Source organism: Tachypleus tridentatus, chromosome 6, assembly GCF_004210375.1.
Source record: "Tachypleus tridentatus isolate NWPU-2018 chromosome 6, ASM421037v1, whole genome shotgun sequence".
Classification (NCBI taxonomy): domain Eukaryota; kingdom Metazoa; phylum Arthropoda; class Merostomata; order Xiphosura; family Limulidae; genus Tachypleus; species Tachypleus tridentatus.
The window spans coordinates 128580958-128601481 of NC_134830.1; the positions used below are offsets into that span (position 1 = coordinate 128580958).

Consider the following 20524-nt stretch of genomic DNA (forward strand, 5'->3'; position numbering starts at 1 on the left):
TATTAATAATAGGGTAGTTGAAAGAATGATAAAGCTCTTGAGCGAGACAATATTTTCCCAAGGGTTTTCAAGAACATTAAGAACTGGATATGTGAGCAGTTTGTTAATAAATTTTATAAATTCTTTTAATTGTGGGCAGATACCAGAAGATTGAATGTTAAGTAATGGAGCTCTTGTTTCTAAAGGAGATGATCAAAATTGTCTCAGTAATTGTAGGTCTGTTAGTTTCACATCAGATTTAGGAAAAGGTTTTTAAAGTGTGGCAAAAGATCCTTTTCAAAGTTGTTGAACAAAGTTTAAAAAATTGTTATTCCACATGGTTTCACTGAGGGAAAATCTTGCCTTAGTTATCTGCTGACATTCTTTGAAGATGTTACTGTCTGTGTAGATGTGGATACAAGTGTAGATGTGATGTATCTGGATTTTCAGGAAATATTTGACAAGGTCCTCCATACAATTGTAAAAATTACATATCTAGATGTGGAGTATGAGTTGGCTTATTGTATGGAAAAGTGGTGGGTAGAAGAAAGCAGAGATACTATAATGGAGCTCATTCAACCTGGATTAGTGCTGCAAGTGGGGTACCTCAGGACTCATTCTTAGAGCCTTCACTATTGTTGTTCAACATCAACATAGATGAAAGAATGGTGAATAGATTACTGAAATTTGCTTTTTATGTTACGGTGTTAGGTGTTGCTAACAGTGAAGAGAATGTTGCTACTTTACAAGAGAATTCAAATTATTTGGTTAGTTAGGCAAGTAAGTGACAAATGGATTTTAATTATGTTAAATGAAAGATAATGTAATGCATTTGCATTGTTATAATTTGATTTATGAAGGTACTTGTGATGTTAATAAAAAGTAAAATAAAAGTAAACGATCCAGGTATTCTGGCTAATCATTCTCTTAAAATGTTCAAATAATGGTTGAAATGCTGTTATACACTTTTTTCCTCCTGGATACTCTTAAAAGATTGAATAAGGAATTTGTATCATTACTTCTTTTTTCTTTTTTTTTTACTTTAAACACCATCATTATTTAAAATTTCTATAAGTGTATTATGTTAATATTTAAGGAATGTAGCAATAAAAAATTAGAATAGGTATAATGTTTATGGCAAGCTTAATTAATCATAAACATGCATTTCACACCATAATAATTGATGTCTATATAATATTCATCATGTAATTTTTGTCTTCATACTGTATACATGATGAATAAAGAAGAAACCTTTGTATCTTGCAGTAGAAATACTTATTTTCTTATTTGTCTGTTGCAGGGAATACACGTGTTGAGTTAGGTGCCAAGTGGATACATGGAATCATGGGAAACCCAATTTATGAATTAGCCATTATGAATAAGTTGATTCAGTTGACTAATGATCAACACCCACATACAGTAGTAGCAACAACAGAAGAGGGAAAACGAGTGCCTATTTCAGTAGTGGAGGAAGTGTACAGTGCCTACTTTTGGTTCATCAAACGGTGTGAAGAATATTTTCTACTTCGAATTCATCCTCCATCAGAAGTATCCAACAGTGTTGGTAAACATATGGAAATGGACATCAAAGCTTTCCTTGACCAATATGAAGGTGAAGGCTGTCGAATTAGGCGCATGGTTTTTAATCATTTGCTCAGCAGAGAAACTTGCATCACAGGTTGTCACAGCATGGATGAGACGGGACTAAATGACTTTGGAAGCTACACTGAGCTTCCAGGGGGTAATGTGAGCTTACCCAAAAGCTATTTTTCTCTCTTAGAATGTCTAGTTAGAGACCTTCCCAAGGATTCTATTTTGAAAGGACTTCCTGTAAAGTATATTAGATGGGGTCCTAAATCCAAATCAGTAGCACTTAATTGCTTATTTGGTCAAAGGTCAACAGAATGTAATAATCCTTCATCAAATATCCAGGAAACCTTTTATATTGAAGTTGAAGGTGTTAATGGCCAAAAGTTTTATTCAAAGCATGTGATTGTAACACTTCCTCTTGGTGTGCTAAAAGCAACTGCAGAAGACATTTTTGATCCTCCTCTACCAGATTACAAAAAAGAAGCCATTAAAAACCTTTGTTTTGGAGTTGTAGATAAAATCTATTTAGAGTATGAGCAACCTTTTTTAAATCCAGAAATTGCTGAGGTTATAACTTTGTGGGATGAGACAACAGAACAAGATATTAGCAAAACTTGGTACAGGAAAATCTATTCTTTTAGTAAAGTTACAGACACAATCCTTTTAGCATGGGTGTCTGGCAAAGAAGCAGAATATTTGGAGACATTATCAAGTGATCAAGTGGGAGAAGAATGCACAGTGATTTTGAGGAAATTTCTGAATGATTCCTACATCCCTAAACCTATTAGAGTTGTCTGGTTAGTTCCAATTTGTTTTCATCCATACTTAAATAATACAGCTAATCCCAAGCTATCAAGCCACAATTAGTAAGACTTTGAAAAATAACTCTACTACAAAAAAAAGTATTGAAGCCAAATGCATATTTTATTCAAACATGGTAACTCAAATTTATGATTAAAAATACAAATTGTCCTGAGTTTACATAACAGTTGCTATCTTCTAAAGACAGCTGGTATGGGTATCAAAACTTAAATTAAAATAAAGTACAAAACAATGTTTTGACCTTCTTAGGTCCTCTTTAGGTTAATAAAGAAAGTTTGCTACTAAATGTTGCTGGGCATATCTCTTACAGATAAGAGTGTGAACATGTGTGAGATTATAGGGGGTGTAAATGTATTCCTTTATATTGGTTTGAGTTCTTGTATAAGTAAGGCCTCATTGATTTTGCATTTGTTTGTATTCTTGTTGAGGTTTTTAACAGTTCTCAACACCTTTCTTTTTCTTTTCTGGTCCCCTGTTCCTTTTCCTTCAGCTTTAGACAATTTTTTCTCCCATGCTTACACTTTTGTCTTTCATACTCTACACTCCATGTTGAGTCTTACTGGCAACTTGTTACTGGTTGGCTAATTCTAGGTTTCTTCTATTACACCATTTGTCCTCTCATCCTCTTTCTCAACCTCTGTCACTCTGTGTGCTTTTACTCAACTCTCTTTCATACAGCAGTGCCATTACACCAACTTTAGATGAAGGTTTTGTCTGTTCCCTAGCATAATGTTCCAGACTCGTAATTCCATAGTGGTTTTGGTGTCATGTTTTTCCTCATTCTCTACCCTCTTCATTTTTTTGTTGGCTGTTCAAATAAAACATAGCTTTCAACAATGGCTTGTTACCAGGCAGCTCTCCCTAATACTTTTAAGTTTTCTTATTATTTACGTATCCTCATCTCCTTTTTTCTCCCTCTGTATATTTTTTACATTTTGCCATTCTTGTCCTTCTAGTCTTACAGTTCTTTCCGATTTGGACCTGAATGCTGAATTCTTCACATTTTAATCCTTTTTTCTGTGACCCTTTAGTGTCTTGTTCTTTGTAAAATCTTATGCTTAGTTTCTACCTCTTAATTTTTGCCTTTCTGTAGATGATACATATGCCATTGTGACCTCTTGTGTTTTTTCTTCTATTTTTTAATATTTTCCATTTGTTCTGAATCATTTTGTCAGTCCCATCCACTTGCTTCCTTGTTCCTTGGCTTGTTCTGCTCGTTTTCATAGTTCATGCTCTAATCTGTTTTTTTCTTTGGAATTTTTTATCTCCCCAACATATTTATTCTATTACTTTCAAGGAATTGTTACAGCTTTTCATCCAGTTAGCATATGTTTCATTATATCTAGATTCACATTGACTCCAAAGTCTCCTTATGAAATCTGACACTTTTACTCTGGCTTTCTTGGCATCCCTCAGAGGAGTTTGTGCAAATTGATGTTGAATTGCTACACTTACATATTTTTCTTAATCTATCATCCATCTTCTCTTCTTCCTTGTATTAGTTTCCCCCTGTTACCCCTCGGTATGGATTCCTGTACATAGTGAGGGGACCTCCCAGGGAAGATTCTGTTCTTTCAGTTTATCTCCTCTGAGATTTAAACATCCACCCATGTGTTTACCATGCGTGGTAAATCGTGAAGGGTAGGAAAGGATTCTGGTGGTTGAAGGGTGCAACCCTAGCACATCATTTTGGCCTTGAATTCCTGTAGATGGACGACCTTGAGGTGACTCCCTCTAGGGTCAGCCAGTTGGTCCAGTTGAGCTAGGGTCTACCAAGTATCAGTGTTAGATGCTCTCAAGAGGTGTTGTGGGCTTTGTATCTGTTGCTGGTGTTTGGGTATAGTGCTCACAAAACCCTGGCATTGCTGCAGTGTCCTTGTTTGGCATTGTAGTACATCTCCTAGAAGGCATTCATGGTGGGTAGGGTGAGTGGGCTCTAAAACCTTCTTTTTTTATTATAGATTCTCCAAATAAAAACTTAAAATAGTGAAAAAAATATCCATAGGTAAACGACCACGTCTTGAAGATTCTAAGCAGCAATTTTGAACCTTTTTGACACCTGTGACTCGTTTTCTGAGACTACATTCTCTTTCAGACAAATCTTTAGGGCAGATGTCTCCCTTTTTTATTCAGAAGGGACTAGAGGAACTTGCTGGCTCTCTAGTGTCTGTCAGAAAGCTTTGTTCTGGTGATATATTGGTGGAAACATCCACATCTAAACACTGAACTCCTCTTACATTCAAAGGCAATTCAGGATATACCCATTGAGGCTATGCCCCATGCTACTCTGAATTCATCACAAGGAGTTATTGTTGAGAGGGATTTGAAGAACATCCCCGAGTCATGGATTCTTGCTGGTTTCTCCATCCAAGCAGTGAGGCATATCTCCACTCGCAAAGATGGAATTATGATGCCGACCAATGTTTTCATTTACGTTCTAATCTTGATGGCATAAAAGCACTGATTGCTTCTTACCATCCTGTATGTCTGAAATCTGTTGATACAGTCATCTTTTGGCAGTTTTCTTTGTACAGAAATGACAGGCTGTGTGATGGACGAGTGCATGGAAGGGTGGCACTGTTGGTCGATCAGCATGTGCCCACCCTCTTTACCACTTGACACATCCTTGGAGGTCATAGCTATCCGTGTTTCCTTGGGCCGTAACATCACTATTTGTTATCTTTATCTGTCACCTGGAGAGACCTATGATCAATCAATCAATCAGACCTTGATGCTCTCATTGAACAGTTGCCATCTCCCTTTTTACTCCTGGGGACTTTAAGGACATCATCACCTCCGGGGAAGTGCTAATATTGATGGGAGGTGTCACTCCGTAGAGTGTATGCTCTCAGTTCACAACCTTTCTCTTTTCGGTACTGGTTCTTATACTTATTTTCATTCATCTCATCAGTCCTTTACTGCTATTGATCTCTCAGTTTGCTCCCTTTCACTATTCTCCCACTTTTCATGGAGGGTTGACAATAATCCATAAGGCAGTGATCATTTTCCTATAATTTTGAGAGAAACTGGCCATGGTTGATGCCACCTGACCTGTGTGTTCCAATGTAAGCTGGATCAAGCCAACTGGCTCTATTTCACTGCTCTCTCATAACTTAATCCTGCCACCATCTGTAAGTCATCAGTATATGACTGTGTGGCAGCAATGACTGGCTGTATTATACAGGCAGCGGCTAAATGTATTCCTAAAACTTTGACACATTTTCCATCGTATCCTTCTCCATGGTGGAATTCTGCCTGCCACGCAGCATGGAAGGCTCAATGACAGGCTTGGTATATATTTTGTAGGTATCCCATACTTTTAAACAATATCACTTTCCAGCAAGCCCATGAACATGCTCTGTGGGATAGGTGTCAAAGCCAGAACAAATCTTGGAATAAGTTCACAATCAGCATCTCTTCTACCACCAGATCCAAAGTCAAATGGGACAAGATATGAAAGGCCAGTGGGCAATATAATTTTGTCCCCCTCTTGATCTTGCTCTCTTATGGCTAGGAATTAGCTGATACCCAGAGCATTGCCAATACTCTGTGTGAAAACTTTTGCCAGCTATCTAGCACTTCTGCTTCATCCTCCACCATCTTAGCCATCAAGACTTGGGCAGAGCGATCACCTCTTTCCTTTCAAGCTGATTGTCTCTATGACTATAATCGTCCCTTTACACCAGCAGAGCTCAAACTGGCCCTTCATTGGTCTGGCAGTACATTGGTCAGACCTGATAATGTATGCCACGAGGTGCTGAGCCATCTATCTTCTGCTTCTCTTCTATTCTTCTGATTGTTTCAACTGGATATGGCAGGAGAATGTTTTTATCTGATGCTTGGCACCAGGCTATTGTCCTACCTTTCTCTAAGCCATGGAAGGATCTCGAGACTCCTTCAAATTACTGTCCAGTTGCTTTGACAAACTGTCTCTCTAAGACCTTAGGATGATTAATGCTCATCTTGTTTGGTTCCTCAAATCAAGTAACTTTCTCTCACCCACCCACCCAGTGTGGGTTTCAACGACAGCGCTCCACCATGGATCACCTGATTTGACTTCAAACGTCAATCAGAGAAGCCTTTCTCAAACAACAACATCTCGTATCATTATTCTTTGACATTGAGAAGTCTTATGATACAGCAAGGAGTTATGGCATTTTGTGAGACCTCCACATATATGGGTTACGTGGCCATTTGCCCATTTTTATTAACATTTTTTGAATGAACAGAAGATTTCAAGTTTGTGTGGGTTCGACACTTTCCTTTTCATTTGTACAGGAACTTGGAGTCTCTCAAGGCTGTGTTTTGAGTGTCATACTTTTCAGTATAAAAATTAATACCATCAGTGAAAAATTCCCTCTAACTGTTGCAAATGGGCCGTATGTCGACAACTTTCACATCGCATGTCAGTCGTTGAACATGAGATATATTGAGTGGCAGCTACAGATTACCTTCAATCATTTACTGAAGTGGGCCACAGCAAACGGCTTTAACTTGTTTCTCTTTAAACTGTTTGTATGCACTTTTGCTGCCAACAGGGTATTCACTCTGATCCTGAACTGCATATTGGAAAAGTTGTGCTGTCTGTGGTCCTTGAGACAAAGTTTTTGTGGCTTATCTTTGAGTGTAAGCTGACCTTTATACCACACGTTAAGCAACTATGGGTCAAATGTACAAGAACACTTAACATCTTCTGTGCCCTTTCCACCACCACTGTGGGAGAGGATCGATGTTCTATGCTAAAAATCTATCATGCTCTTATTTCGTTTGAAACTCAACTATGGATCACTGGTCTATGGCTCTGCCAGGACGTCAGACTTAAAGATGCTAGACCCCATTCATCATCAAGGACTTCGGTTCCGCACTGGGGCTTTCTGCACTTCCCAAGTTCAGAGCTTATACATAGAGTTTCGTGAACCTTTTTTGCACCTCTGCTGTGTGCAACTGTCTTTACCATATGCTCTGCCATGGTCTGTTGTGATTAGGTGATTGCATGCAGAAACCTCTCTACAGCATCTGTATTCACTGCTGAACTGCATAACATTTCTCTTGCCCTGGATCACATAGAAGCTAAGAAGTACTCAAACTGCACTATTTATACTGACTCGCTTTGTTCTCTATTGACCCTGGAATTGCTTCTTGTTAGTTCACACCCTGTTCTCATCAATATTTAAAACTGACTGGCCCATTTCTCTTTAACATCTACTTCTATTCAGTATTTCTGGATAAAGGGGCCATATTGGTATTTGCAGGAATGAGCTCGCTGATTCCACAGCTAAATCTTTCTGCTCTGGCACTATCACTACTATGCCTGTTCCATACATGGACTATGGTCCTATATTCAGGGCTTGGCTCCGTGCCAGCTGGCAGTTAACTTGGAGTGAGCAACGTGAAAACAAGCTTTTCCAAATAAAACCCTTTATTGGACTTTAGCCATTTTGCTTCCGTAAGTATTGGAAAGAAGTTGTTCTGAGTAGGCTACACATTGGTCACAGTTATTTAACTCATCGTTTTCTTTTATCTGGAACTGATGCACCAGGTGTAGTCTGTGTTAACACTCAGGTCACAATAAGCCACATTTTACTTCCTTGCCATCGTCATGTCTCTCAACGATGGCACCATTTTAAACATGTTTTGTTTCAAGGTTTGTCCATAACGTTAGACATTCTTATTGGTGATGGTGACACTGTCCACCTTAGAAATGTTTTTAGTTTTTTTAAAGGCCATTTAATGCCATTTAAGTTTTTTAATTTATACATGAGACCTTCTTAAATGTGATTCCCTTTTAAGAATCGCTGCCTATCTAGTTCGATTTGAAATTAGAAGATGGCCGTAACATAAAATAACTCGAAACCAGGACTTGGAAAGGCCAACTTCAGGTGACTGACGCTGCTGTTTGAACTACCCACTAGTTAACCTGGAGAGTAATTGTTAATATTTTGCTACAAATCTTGTTAAACTTTTATTACTTTACTTTTTGGAAATGATCGTAACATCAAATAACTCGGAACCAGGACTTGGAAAGGCCAACTTCAGGTGACTGACGCTGCTGTTTGAACTACCCACTAGTTAACCTGGAGAGTAATTGTTAATATTTTGCTACAAATCTTGTTAAACTTTTATTACTTTACTTTTTGGAAATGATCGTAACATCAAATAACTCGGAACCAGTACTTGAAAGGCCAACTTCAGGTGATTGACAGTGGTTTTTTTTGTAATTACTTGTTTGTCTTCGTGGCAAGTTATGATAATTACAATTATGCTACAGAATGTCTTTTACAACTTTTATTACTGTAGTTTTCTTTTACTGCTGTAGACTAGATGTAAACATTGATCTTATGCTATTTATGTTTTTTTTAAACTTTGTTTTGTTTTACCTTAATTTCCTTTTAAAAATTTTACTAAATTTCCTTTAATTTTAACTTTTTACTGGATGTTTGGTGCAGATATCCAAGCTGCTGTGTGCTGTAAAACACAAAAACAACCAACCAACCAAGGACTCTCAACAACAGCACCATTTTAAGCATATTTGCCTCAAGGTTTAGCCATAACATAAGACAGTGTTATTGGCGATGGTGACACTGTCCACCTTACAAATGTTTCTAGTTTTTTAAAGGCTGTTTATCTTTTTATGCTATTTACGTTTTTAATTTATAAATTAGACCTTTTTTAATGTGATTCCCTTTTAAGAATTAAAGTACAACTAGTTCGATTGGAAATTAGAAAATGGCCCAAAGTCAAATAACTCGAAACAAGGACTGGAAAAGCCAACTTCAGGTGTTTAATGCTGATGTTTGAACTACCTGTTAGTCATCCTGGTGAGTTATAATAATTACAATTTTGCTGCAGAAAGTCTTTTAAAACTCGTATTACTTTACTTTCTGAAAACGGCCATAATGTCAAATAACTCGAAACCAGGACTGGAAAGGCCAACTTGAGGTGACTAATGCTGATGTTTGAACTCACCAATTAGTTATCCTGGCAAGTTATGATAATTAAAATTATGCTACAGAAAGTCCTTTACAACTTGCATGACTGTACTTTCTCTCATACTGCTGTAAACTAGATATACAAATTTGATTTAATGGTATTTCTGTTTTTAATTCAAAAATTAAACTTTGTTTTGTGTTACTTTAATTCCTTTTTACAAATTTTAATTATTTTACTTTAATTTTAACTTTTTACCAGATATTTGGTGCTTTGCACTATAAAATGCCAAACCAACCAACCAACCAACCTCCTGTTATTATTTTGCATACCATTGAGTAAGTAAGTTCTTTTTTATATATATCATACCTTTACAGTGGACTATTTTTATATCTCTGGATCCTGCTCAGCTGTGAGTGATAGCTATATAAGCATACTTAAATTTAAGTCTGTACTGTATAAACTTATATGTCTGTAATGCTTATTGGGGAGATGAGGTGTTCTGCAAGACTGCTTGAGGGCTGCTCGTGGTATCATGCTTCATTAATAAGGCCCATACTATACCAACTCGTGGACTATCATAAGTAAAGTAGTATTGGGGGTTGCTGCCCACCTCTCTATTCATATTTGCATAAATCAGGAGGGACCTGCTTTACAAAATAGGGTTTGTTTGGTTCCTCACTGCATTGTCTTATGGTATTGCATTTCTTTGGACTCTCCACCACATTTTTCTTACACTTCCAGTGGAGTACAGTACCAGTTACTAGCCATATGAATAGTGGAAAATGGAGACTTTCTCCTGTATCTTACATCTTCCATTCCGTTGAGAGTAGAGCAGTGGTGTTTTGTAAATGTAGATGTTACATTCTTTTTATCTACTGCAGACTTAAAGCAAATTATCAATGCCACCTTGTTTTTGGACATGCTCAAATCCATTACATGCAGTTTACCACTTTGACTATCTCTTCCCTCTTCCTACAATTGCCTACTAGTTGGATCAGCATAGGACCAGCCAATGTAAGTCCTCACACATGGTTGGTTAGGGTCTTTCTCTTGCTGTTGAATGGATAAAACATTCTTATTGCTGCTTGGTTTTGGAATGTAGTTGACCTATACCTTTGCATTTCTCCTTCTTACCTATTTACAATTTAAGGTTCACAGGTAGCCTGGTGTTGGTTATATATTGGGTCTGCACCCATGTGTTTGTCTGGGTTGGCATAATGGAAATTGCTTTTCCCTTCTGCTTCCTGTACTTCAGCTGAAAACAGTTAGGGGTGTCCTCCTACCACTGAATGGACAACAAATTCCAAATGCTACTTGATTTTAGACTGGAGTTGAATCACCAGTTACAAATTGATGTTCCTAGCCACTCTACACCATCTAACACATTCTGTTACTGATAAGACTGGCATGTTTTTTACCTGATTTCATGACATGTTGTCTTTATAATAGGAGAAGAGTGTACTTGTTACAAATGGGGGTGTGGTTTCTCATGAATTTGACCCTATACATCAGGGTATCTCACTCCATGGGTTCTATTTGGGCACTTTCTAAATTATACCATGGAAGTTTTACAGCAGTCCCATCATGTTTTCAGAATGAGATTCTGCTGATTATGTGAGAAAAGATAAGGTATTGTATCAGAAGTTTACATTTTACTTGTACTGAAAATTTATTTCTAATAGATTTCCCACTCCTTGTGCATTTTTTTTGCCTAATCTCAAAGTCATGATTGTGCTGTACAATATAAGAGGAATCATCTGTGCTTGGAAGATATGTTGCACTCCTGTTAGTGGGGGGGTTATAACATGCTCATCAGCTTGCTACATAGTAAGCAGCTTTACCACATGTAAACACATGATGTTAGGTTGGAACCTCAAGGCTAGTGGTAAGCAAAGAGTGACCATACAGAGGGCACCACAAATCAGGGAAGACTATTAGGTGAGTGGAAGTATCTATTGGAAATACATTTTTAGTACAGGAAAATGTTAACATTCCATTGATTCACCTTTTTCACAACAAAAACTGATTACTTGGCACCACTACTAAGAAGATTTTTACACATGCCACAAAAGTTGAATGAAGTTTTCAACCCTACACATATGAATATGGACTGTGTCAATCTATGATGTAGTCATAGCTAGACTGTATTCCTCTTTCATTAGGAGAGCAGCATGTTGTCCATGACAAAAATCATTCATGAACATAAATATTTGAGTGAAGGCTGATTACTTTTCTGGGCATGAGTTTTCTTGATTATGAAGCAGAAAGATACCAACATTGTAATGAGGACTTTGACATAAATGATCTTTCATTTAATTTTTTCTTTTAAAAAATGGTAATTTCTGATATATTACTTTACCTCATCACACACACATTAGCTTTTCACAATTTTGTGTTGCTCTTTATATATGTGCAATTTTTTCTTACCACAAGTGTTGAGGCTTAGACCTAAACCCAGGTGTTTCTACATGCTGTTCCTGCAGTTTAACATACAATTCAGCATGCTTCAACTCTGCACCAGTCGGAGGGTGACAGGTTCTCCTAGGACATTTGTTTCCTTCTGTTCTGATTGTTCAATCATCATTTCTTGATTTGACGCTCATGTAACGTGTCTTTTTTTCACTTGTGAACTTTTGAGATATAGGTATTTTATTGTGGAAGTATCCACTGTTGATTTTTTAAATTTCCACATGATTGCTTTACTAGTCTGTAATTTCCACTTTGTATAGTGTGAGAGAACCATATGTTGTTCATGTTAGCTTAACAACTAAATTGGTGTGAGGGTTATCTTTGTTTATTGAGGAATGGAAATGACAGTTTTTTTTGTTGTTTTCTTTGTGGGTGCCAGAGTCTCTCATGTAGTCTGTTTCTTGTCTGTGATGAAAGATACTGAATTTCTCAGGTATGTTTCTTTCTCTGACTGTGTATTTCATTCCTTGCTTTTATTTATTATTTCCTATTCAGATGTGCAAGTCCGTCAGTTACGGTTTATCACAACTTTGTTGAATGCATATCTCCTCCTTCTCACTTATGCTGTACAATAGAACCTTAAAATTAACGATTTCCTTCCAACTGTGTTTAGATGCCCTCTATAACAAGGTGCCCTTAATATAAAAAAGTGAGCCACACAAACTAGATTCTCTATTGACCTTACTAAATTTGTGAATTTTTAGGCCCTCCATTTTGTTTGATGTATGCAGGACAAGGATGTTTGTAACTTGCATACTGCTATGATATGAAGCATTATCAATAAGCAGTCTCAGAAGTTGGATTAGCTACGCCCTTTTTTCTCTTTATTTTTCGTCACAAAGTTTTCAAGTACTTCTTCAGTTTGAACTGCTAAACATTTCACATTTATTTTCTGTGTATTTTATTGTTAACAACTGAAATAGAAATCCACTGAAATTACAGCAACAAATAATTTCTTGTGTCATTGGACTGTTTATACGACACTGTAATATGGTACTTTCAAGAAAAGCAAAGCACTTGCACAGAATTTGACCAACTTGATCCCTTCTTCTAGAACATATTGTGGAATTTATCAGTTTATACCTTATCAATCCTATAGTGTTTGCAGTGGAGAATTCCCCATAGTAGTGTAGTTGTACTTTGAATCTGCAAAAAATATTAATTGCAGTATATGGTTCAGAGCTGATCCAATAAACATTGCAAGTGTTTGAATATTGGTCATTTTTCTGTGATGTCTGGAATTTATTGGTATACTATACAGGCATACAAAGATAACTACTTACTTTACTGAATTCCCATATAAAAAGTGAGACTAAAGACACTTAATCTAGAACAGGGGTGGGCAACATTTTTCGTCGGTGGGCCATATAACCAACTTCATCAATCAAGCGGGGCCACTTAAAAAACAAGCTTATTCGTGTACGTGCACAATAAATTAAAAAAAATTCTCAAAATGCAAGCAATAATATTTTATATTTTTGCATGAGTGATCATTTTAGTGCGACACTTGAAATTTAGAGTCCTTGCAGAGCTTGTCAATATCAGCTTTGACAGAAGTGGTTGCCACTCTTAACTGACTGGTCAAATGTTCATCAGTCAGCTGACTTCTACATTTGGTTTTGATGAGCTTCATTTTGGAGAAAAATTGCTCACAGCAGTAGGTGCTACCAAAAAGGGAGGCAATTCTTTGTGCATGACGGGGACAAATTGGGAAACTTTTCACGTACACAGAGTTTGTAAAAGTCTAGCAAACTGTTTTCAGAGAATATCCTTTTAGTGTCCATGTCAGCCTGCAGTTCAATGAGTTCCATTTGGCAATCATCAGGACTGTCTTCCACTGCCAAATCAAAAGGTTGAGCGAACAATTTCAATCTAATTTCAGTTTGTCTGAAATCTGGAAATCTGTTTGCAAACTCATCACGCAGCTTTTGTACACTGGTTCCATATTTGGTGCAATCCAGATTAGGAAATTCCAGTTTCCTGGTTGCAAGACATGTAAAATGGGTCAATATGGCTCTTCTCAACTGAACCTGGAAAAGTTCCAATTTCTTCTCAAAAGCACAAATATGCTCAAACAACTTATTCACAAGTTGACTTTTCCCTTGTAGTTTTAAGTTTAAATCAGACAGATGCTGTGTAATGTCTGTGAGGAATGCTAAGTCATTCAGCCAGTTCTCATTGCTCAAGAAGTCCACATTCTGACGTTTGCTCTCCATGAAGAACTTAATCTCCTCTTGCAGATTCCAGAATCTCTTCAAAGTAGCAGCTCTACTAAGCCAACGTACAGCAGAGAAGTACAAAACATCTGAATACTCACTGTCCAGCTCATCTAAAAAAGTTTTAAATTGTCGATGATTTAATCCTCGTGTTCGAATATAATTTACGCATTGGACGACATTTTTCATGACTTCTGCAAAATCCAGAACTTTGGTGCACAAGCTCTCTTGGTGAATAATGCAATGGCTTACAACTACGTCTTGTGCTCCAATTGCAGTTAGAAATTTCTTGGTGAATCCATTTGTCCTACCTGTCATGGAAGGAGCACCATCTGTTGTAACACCACATAATTTATAAGGATTCAGTTCAAACTTTTCTACAACCTTAAGCACTTGTTCACAAATATCCTGTCCTGTGGTTGTGGAGGAAAGGCTTGCCATATCTAAAACTCTTGAAAACATCAAAGCCTGCAGTAACAGCTCTGATGAAATTGACAAGTTGGGATGTGTCATTGATATCAGTGCTTTCATCCAAAGCCAGACTGAAAGCTTCACACGAATTCAATCTCTCTTTCAAAGTTTCTTTGATGTCCTCTGAAAGATCTTTTGTCCCGCGTGAGACAGTAAAGCGGGAAAGGCTAGTTTGCTCCACCAAATATTTTTTCTCTGGACATGCATATTCTGTGAATATTGTTAAACAATTTTAATAAATTCTCCATCACTGAAAGGCTTTCCCTTTTCTGCCATACATTCACAAAGCTTAAAACTCAGTTTTGTCACCAGTTCTGAATTTTTCTTGAAAGTGGTAAAAACACCTTGTTGCTTTTCAATGGATGTTTTAAATGTTCAATTTTGTCCTTTCGTGCCTGACCAACAATTTCATCAAACTGGGAGGAGTGCTTAGTTGCGTAATGTCGCTTAATATTGTACTCTTTCATGACTGCAATTGTAGTTTGACAGACGAGGCAGACAACACCTTGATTATGTGGGACAACAAGATATTTTGTGCACCATTCACTGTTGAATAACCTTCCCTCATCATCAATTTTTCGTTTCTTAACTGCTGACATTTTACTAGCCCTGAAATCAAAACAAAAATTATTCTCACGAAAATAGCAAAGTAGAAAAAAACATAGAATTTATTTACACATGGAACCTCTTATGGACAGAAACACATGTTTCTAAATTGGCATCCCGATCATAGCCTTCCGGTACTTAAATTAATTGAGAATAGCAAAATACAGTGTGACCTCGCCTATTCGCGGTTCGCCATTCGCGGCCCCGCATATTCGCGGGTTATGCGCGAACTGCGTTTTGTAGGTCACAGAGACTGAAAGGGCTTTTCGAGGAGATTTCTGTTGTATTTACTCAATCAAGCCGTTTTATCAATTGTCGTCTTCACCAAACAAGATTGGACTGCTATTGGCTGACTGCCCCAGCTTCCCCAACAACGCAAACGGCAAAGCACAGCCCGGTAACGCACGGTACAATTTAGTGAAATACATAACAGTATGCAATATTGCTACGTTATTACTGCATCAATGAGTATAAGTATCATTAGTGTTTGGGAAGCATTTCATATAGTATATAATCGCATACATATACGTTTTAAAACTGCGTCCAATATTCGCGGTTTTTTCGCTATTCGCGGGAGGGTAAAGAACGTAACCCTCGCGAATAACGAGGTCACACTGTACATAGAATCAGATGCATCTGAAAGCAAAAATTTTAATAAATTCAGTAAAGTCACAACAATATGCTAAATAATAATCAATTTACCTTCAATCTCTTGTAGTAACTGTAAAAGGTAATAAAATTTTCACCAATAATGAATGACGGACAGCAGAGGTTAGGGAAAATTGTCGCCAGTGGGCGAAGGCGAGGTTCAGGACATGACGTTGAGTCGTAGACAATAGTGCTAGTGCACGTCACCTATTCATGCCCTAAGGAGGCCGACCAATCGAATTCGGCCTGCTCCTCTCTAGCAAAGATAATTTTAGAAGTTTGTTGAGTCGAAGCCTGGGAATCCCGTAGGATCGATGCTTTTAAAAATATTCCATTTGCGTTGGATTACAGATCAGGCCACATGGTTAGATTACAACAACTAGGGCCACACTAAATGGCTTGGCGGGCCGGGTAGCGGTCCGCCTGTTGCACACCCCTGATCTAGAACATCAAGATATCAGTTATTGCAAGATTTATTTTGGTTTCAAATAGTAGAAAAGAGACTGAAAAGGTCTACTATTAATGATGTGGCAACTGTTGTTTTGAGTTGCCCATTATCTCTCTCAATACAGGCTCAGTCAACATGACCATCCATGTGACCTCTTTGCACTCATTTAAAATCTTTGTAGTTTTAATACTCCTAACTCCCAGAATAATGTTTATGTCTTCACAAAGTTTGGTAGTGCTTCAGTTAATATTATAAGTTTTTTGATCTAGTAGAAATCATATTTTTTAGTGAAGTATTTTTAATAAAATAAAAATGTTTCCATGAATATATCGAGTATTTGTTTTGAATAGTCCATGTGCAAAGCAATTTTTATATTAAAATTAAAAAATAATTTTCTTTGTCAGAAAATTCTCGATCTTCCATTGTTTAATCTCTAAGACCTCTTAAATACATTTCAAATGTTTTCAACAAAACTTGATAATTTACCTGTTATTTTATCTACCATAACTCAAAACAGGATCTGTCAATTTGATCCACCTCACAAACCACAAGTAGTTTGTGTGCATTCTTCATGAGACATTTTTATTATATTATTATTATTTATTTTATTTAATTGTAACTAACCTAAACATATTATTATTTTTACATTTTAGTTGCTTTTATAATAATACATAAAGAGTAAACTTGAAAAACAAAAAATATTTATCCATTCTTCTTTTTTCTTGTTCTTGGTTATCAAAGATAGTTAACCTTACTTTTTCTCGTGCTGCTCATAGTGTTGCAATTAACTTTTATTTATTTATCCAAACAATATTGACTAATAACATGCAAAAAATAACAAAAAATAAATAAAAAATTGCAATAACATGGGATTTTACTACTGACCCTCCATGACAAGGTTAATGTAGTTCTTCCAACTGGTCTACCTCTTCTTAACTGGGATATTAATGTGGCCCTCCATTTCCTCACTTTTGTTTGAATTTCTTTCCTTGTTTCATGTTTAACCTTTCCCTTAAAACATATATTTCCTTCTCCTCTTAGCCTGTTGACATCTAAAGTTTAATTTGTTTATCATTGATATTTCATGTATGCTTTACCACTCTACCTCTCTTTGTATTTATTCAGATTGTTTCTCCTTTTGAAAGACCTTGCAGCTAGTGAGAGTGACTCTTCCTTTTTGCTCATATCCCTTTCTTCTGTTTCTCATCTCTGTCCTTGTACTGAACTGGATAGACTTCTATGTTTAGTCCAGTACCCTTCATTGTTATATTGCCTGCACAGCTTTCTTCCATGCTATCTGTTCCCAACTCTTTATTCTTTGAAAGTCTTCTTCTTTTCATGATTTCTCCCTTTCTACCCTGAATTTAATTCAGTTGGCTTATTCCTCCTTGTCTTTGACCAAATTGGCTATAGTTCAGGGTGTCTTCTCATCATATTCAGAAACAAATTGATGAGAACTTGGACTCAACTATTTCTGGCTTCTTCATTTTTTCAGGTAGCTAATCAAGAGCCTTGAATGGACATCCCATCTCCTGCATTATTTTTTGCAACTAGTACATGAAGTTTGAAGTTTATGATGTCTTGAGATTTATCCTGCAGCTTACAATACTTGAGAGGTGGTGGATAAAATAGGGATGATGACATGCTAAGAGAAAATGTGCCACATGTGTCAAACTGAATAAAATTAGGATTTTTTAAAATTTGCTCTGTAATTTTAAGAACTTAACTTGTATGCTATTAAAATATGGATTGTTAGCCGAGATTTTATGCTGTTCTAATTGGTATAACATAAACAAAAAGGAGTTCAATAAAATTTTGAATCTAAGACACTAAAACTTTGTGTCATTTGCAGTAAAGGATGCCTAGGGTGATAGGGTTAATTGAGGTTCTGTCGTATTATTTGATGAGTAAATTCTAGAGTCTTTTCTTCATGCTGGTGGTCAAATCCTCTGTCCTTTGTTTATACTTATTAGGTTTCCATTTGCTCACCTTTGTCTTACACTCTCCATTTCATCTTTTCTATTTTTCAATGTGTGCTTTTGTTTCATATTCCTTATATCTGACATGAATCAAGTAATCATAATTCTATACTTTTCTGTGTTTATCCCAAAGGGAGGTGTCTTTTGTAGATAGATGTTTGATGTTTTGCTGAGTATCTGGTTCCTTTGTTTTATTATTCTTATTGCAGTTTAGTGATGCCCTATTTTCTGTATATCCACTTCAGATGTTATTTTTAATGTTTTTGCCTGTTCACACTCTACACCTTCACTTAGAGACTTTTCATCATGTCCAATATGTTTTACTAGAGAAACTTACAAGTAATTATTTTTCTCTTTGCTCACAGTTTTCTTTGACTTTGTACCAGTTATTTTTTTTGTTTTGTTTTTTGTTTTTGGAATGTAATTTGTCAGGTTGTCTTACTCTAACTTTTGCCACCCTCAATTTCCTCTCCAGGACCTCTATCTTTTAGATTTTCTTTGTAATGTTTTTTTTGTACTTGCATTTTTCACTAGTCATCACTGCTCTCTTTGGTTTCTTGTCTTTCAAAACCAATCTCATAAAGTGAACTCCTTTTCTGTTGCATATTGTCATCTTACTATGTATAGTTCACTTTCTTTGAGGGCTGATGCCACTGGTTTTGGAGGCAGTTTATTTTGTTTGCCTAGTCTTCTTATCTAAATCCCTTCAAAATATCTCTGTCATATCTAATTTTCTTCAGACAGAGGCCTCTTTTTTTTTTCTTGGTTCTAGACTTTTTTTGTTTGAATCCTTCACCATTGTATTTAGGTTTTGATTCATCATATCTCAAAACTTTGAACCCTTGTGGCAGATAAACTGTCTTGTCTAGACCCTTCCCAACAACATTTTCATAATATGGGCATCCTATCATCACTGTCATTTGACCTCTCTTTGTTTCTACTCCTTTGACATCCAGTTCTAGACTCACTTGTATGATATCTTGCAGGTAAGGATGTAGACCACCTTGACACATTAATATTCCATTACTTTATATTTTAGGGAGGTTTTACTTACTACATCTTTTGTCTTCCTCTAGTTTTCATTCTGAATTCTTCGTAGTAGCTTAATAGTAAGTTCTTATTCCCCCTCCCCACTTTTTTTTAACAGTTCTCAAAAAACACCTTATTTTAACTGTATATTTATTATGGAGATGAAATGACCAGTGTTGCCCCTTAGGGAATGCTTACCCAAAATTCACATTGAGTAGGAGGATGAGGGAAAGTATTAATCCCATTCTTTTGTATTTGGTGCCAGTTGTTGTGATGGGATATTACATGATGATGCTTTAGGGTTGTCTACATACATATTTTCCAGGTTATTCTGCACTTGAGAAAAAGAACACCACCTAGTGTACGCTTGCTCTCACACCTTCACACCTAGCTAGTGCATGCTATCTTTAACCATATTTAACTTTTGCACTGTCTTTAAGTGTGGGACTGACTTGCATTTCTTCTCCAGTATCAGGTCACTGAAGAAATTGATATGAAGAGTTTCTCATCTCACAGTGTAATCATGCAATAGAATTGAGGGAGTGCACCCTTCATTTGGAAAGTAGGACTGAGATGTTAGCTGGTAATACAGTACGGGACACACTGCTACATTATGAATCGAGTCATTATCAGTTTTTAGGTGCAGCCATATGTGTCTCAGATATAACTTGACACACAGGTCTAAGATACTATCCCCTGTTCCTGTATTTTGTGGTATTTTATCTAAATATTTTTCCCATAAGAAATGGTCTGACTTATCACTCTTGTCATACTGTGCACTTGTGCTCTTTGGTTCAATTATGCAAAAATAAAAATTTGAGAAATCTATTTCTGCCTACCTTAGTAACACGTTAGTGTTCAGCAAAAGGCTCTTATGACAAATTATTTTGCTCTGACACATGCTTAAGCTTAGGTTACCACCTTCCTCATGAATGTCACATTCCATGTATTTTTTTCCTTCTGATGCAGTTTTCAGAGAGAATTTCACCTTTGTAATTTCCTTGCACCAGCCTCTCTACAATCTTATGTATGGGATTCCAGCTCTTTGTGGTACAGAGAAGTGAGTAACATTTCTGAAGTTGTTTTCATTACCTGAATGTTTTTTAGGCAGATATTAAAATTCACTGCACCACCTACTACTCTCCATCTTCACTTCCATTGTATTTAGTTTGCTTCATCAAGAATGAGCACACATATAAATACTATTGCTTTTGTTCTTGGGGGATGTTTCATTCTTCAATTAGTAGAGAACTATAGTATAATGGTGATTACATTATAGGCTGATGTAGTACACTCTGACAGATGTACAGGTGGGAAATTCGCACAAGACTTGGGGC

At 36.6% G+C, this 20524-nt stretch overlaps 1 protein-coding gene across 7 annotated transcripts in view; it reads left to right on the forward strand.

The window, feature by feature from the left end:
* The window catches only part of LOC143253634 (peroxisomal N(1)-acetyl-spermine/spermidine oxidase-like), a 105854-nt gene that overhangs the window by 24883 nt on the left and 60447 nt on the right, over window positions 1-20524 (forward strand). For all 7 annotated transcript variants that reach the window (XR_013029743.1, XR_013029744.1, XM_076507800.1 and 4 more), the window contains one exon: window positions 1280-2366. Coding sequence is in view for 5 of the 7 variants with exons in the window: in XM_076507800.1 (XP_076363915.1) it covers window positions 1280-2366 (1087 nt within the window). In the remaining 2 variants the exon portion in view is untranslated. The remainder of the gene's footprint in view (window positions 1-1279; window positions 2367-20524) is intronic.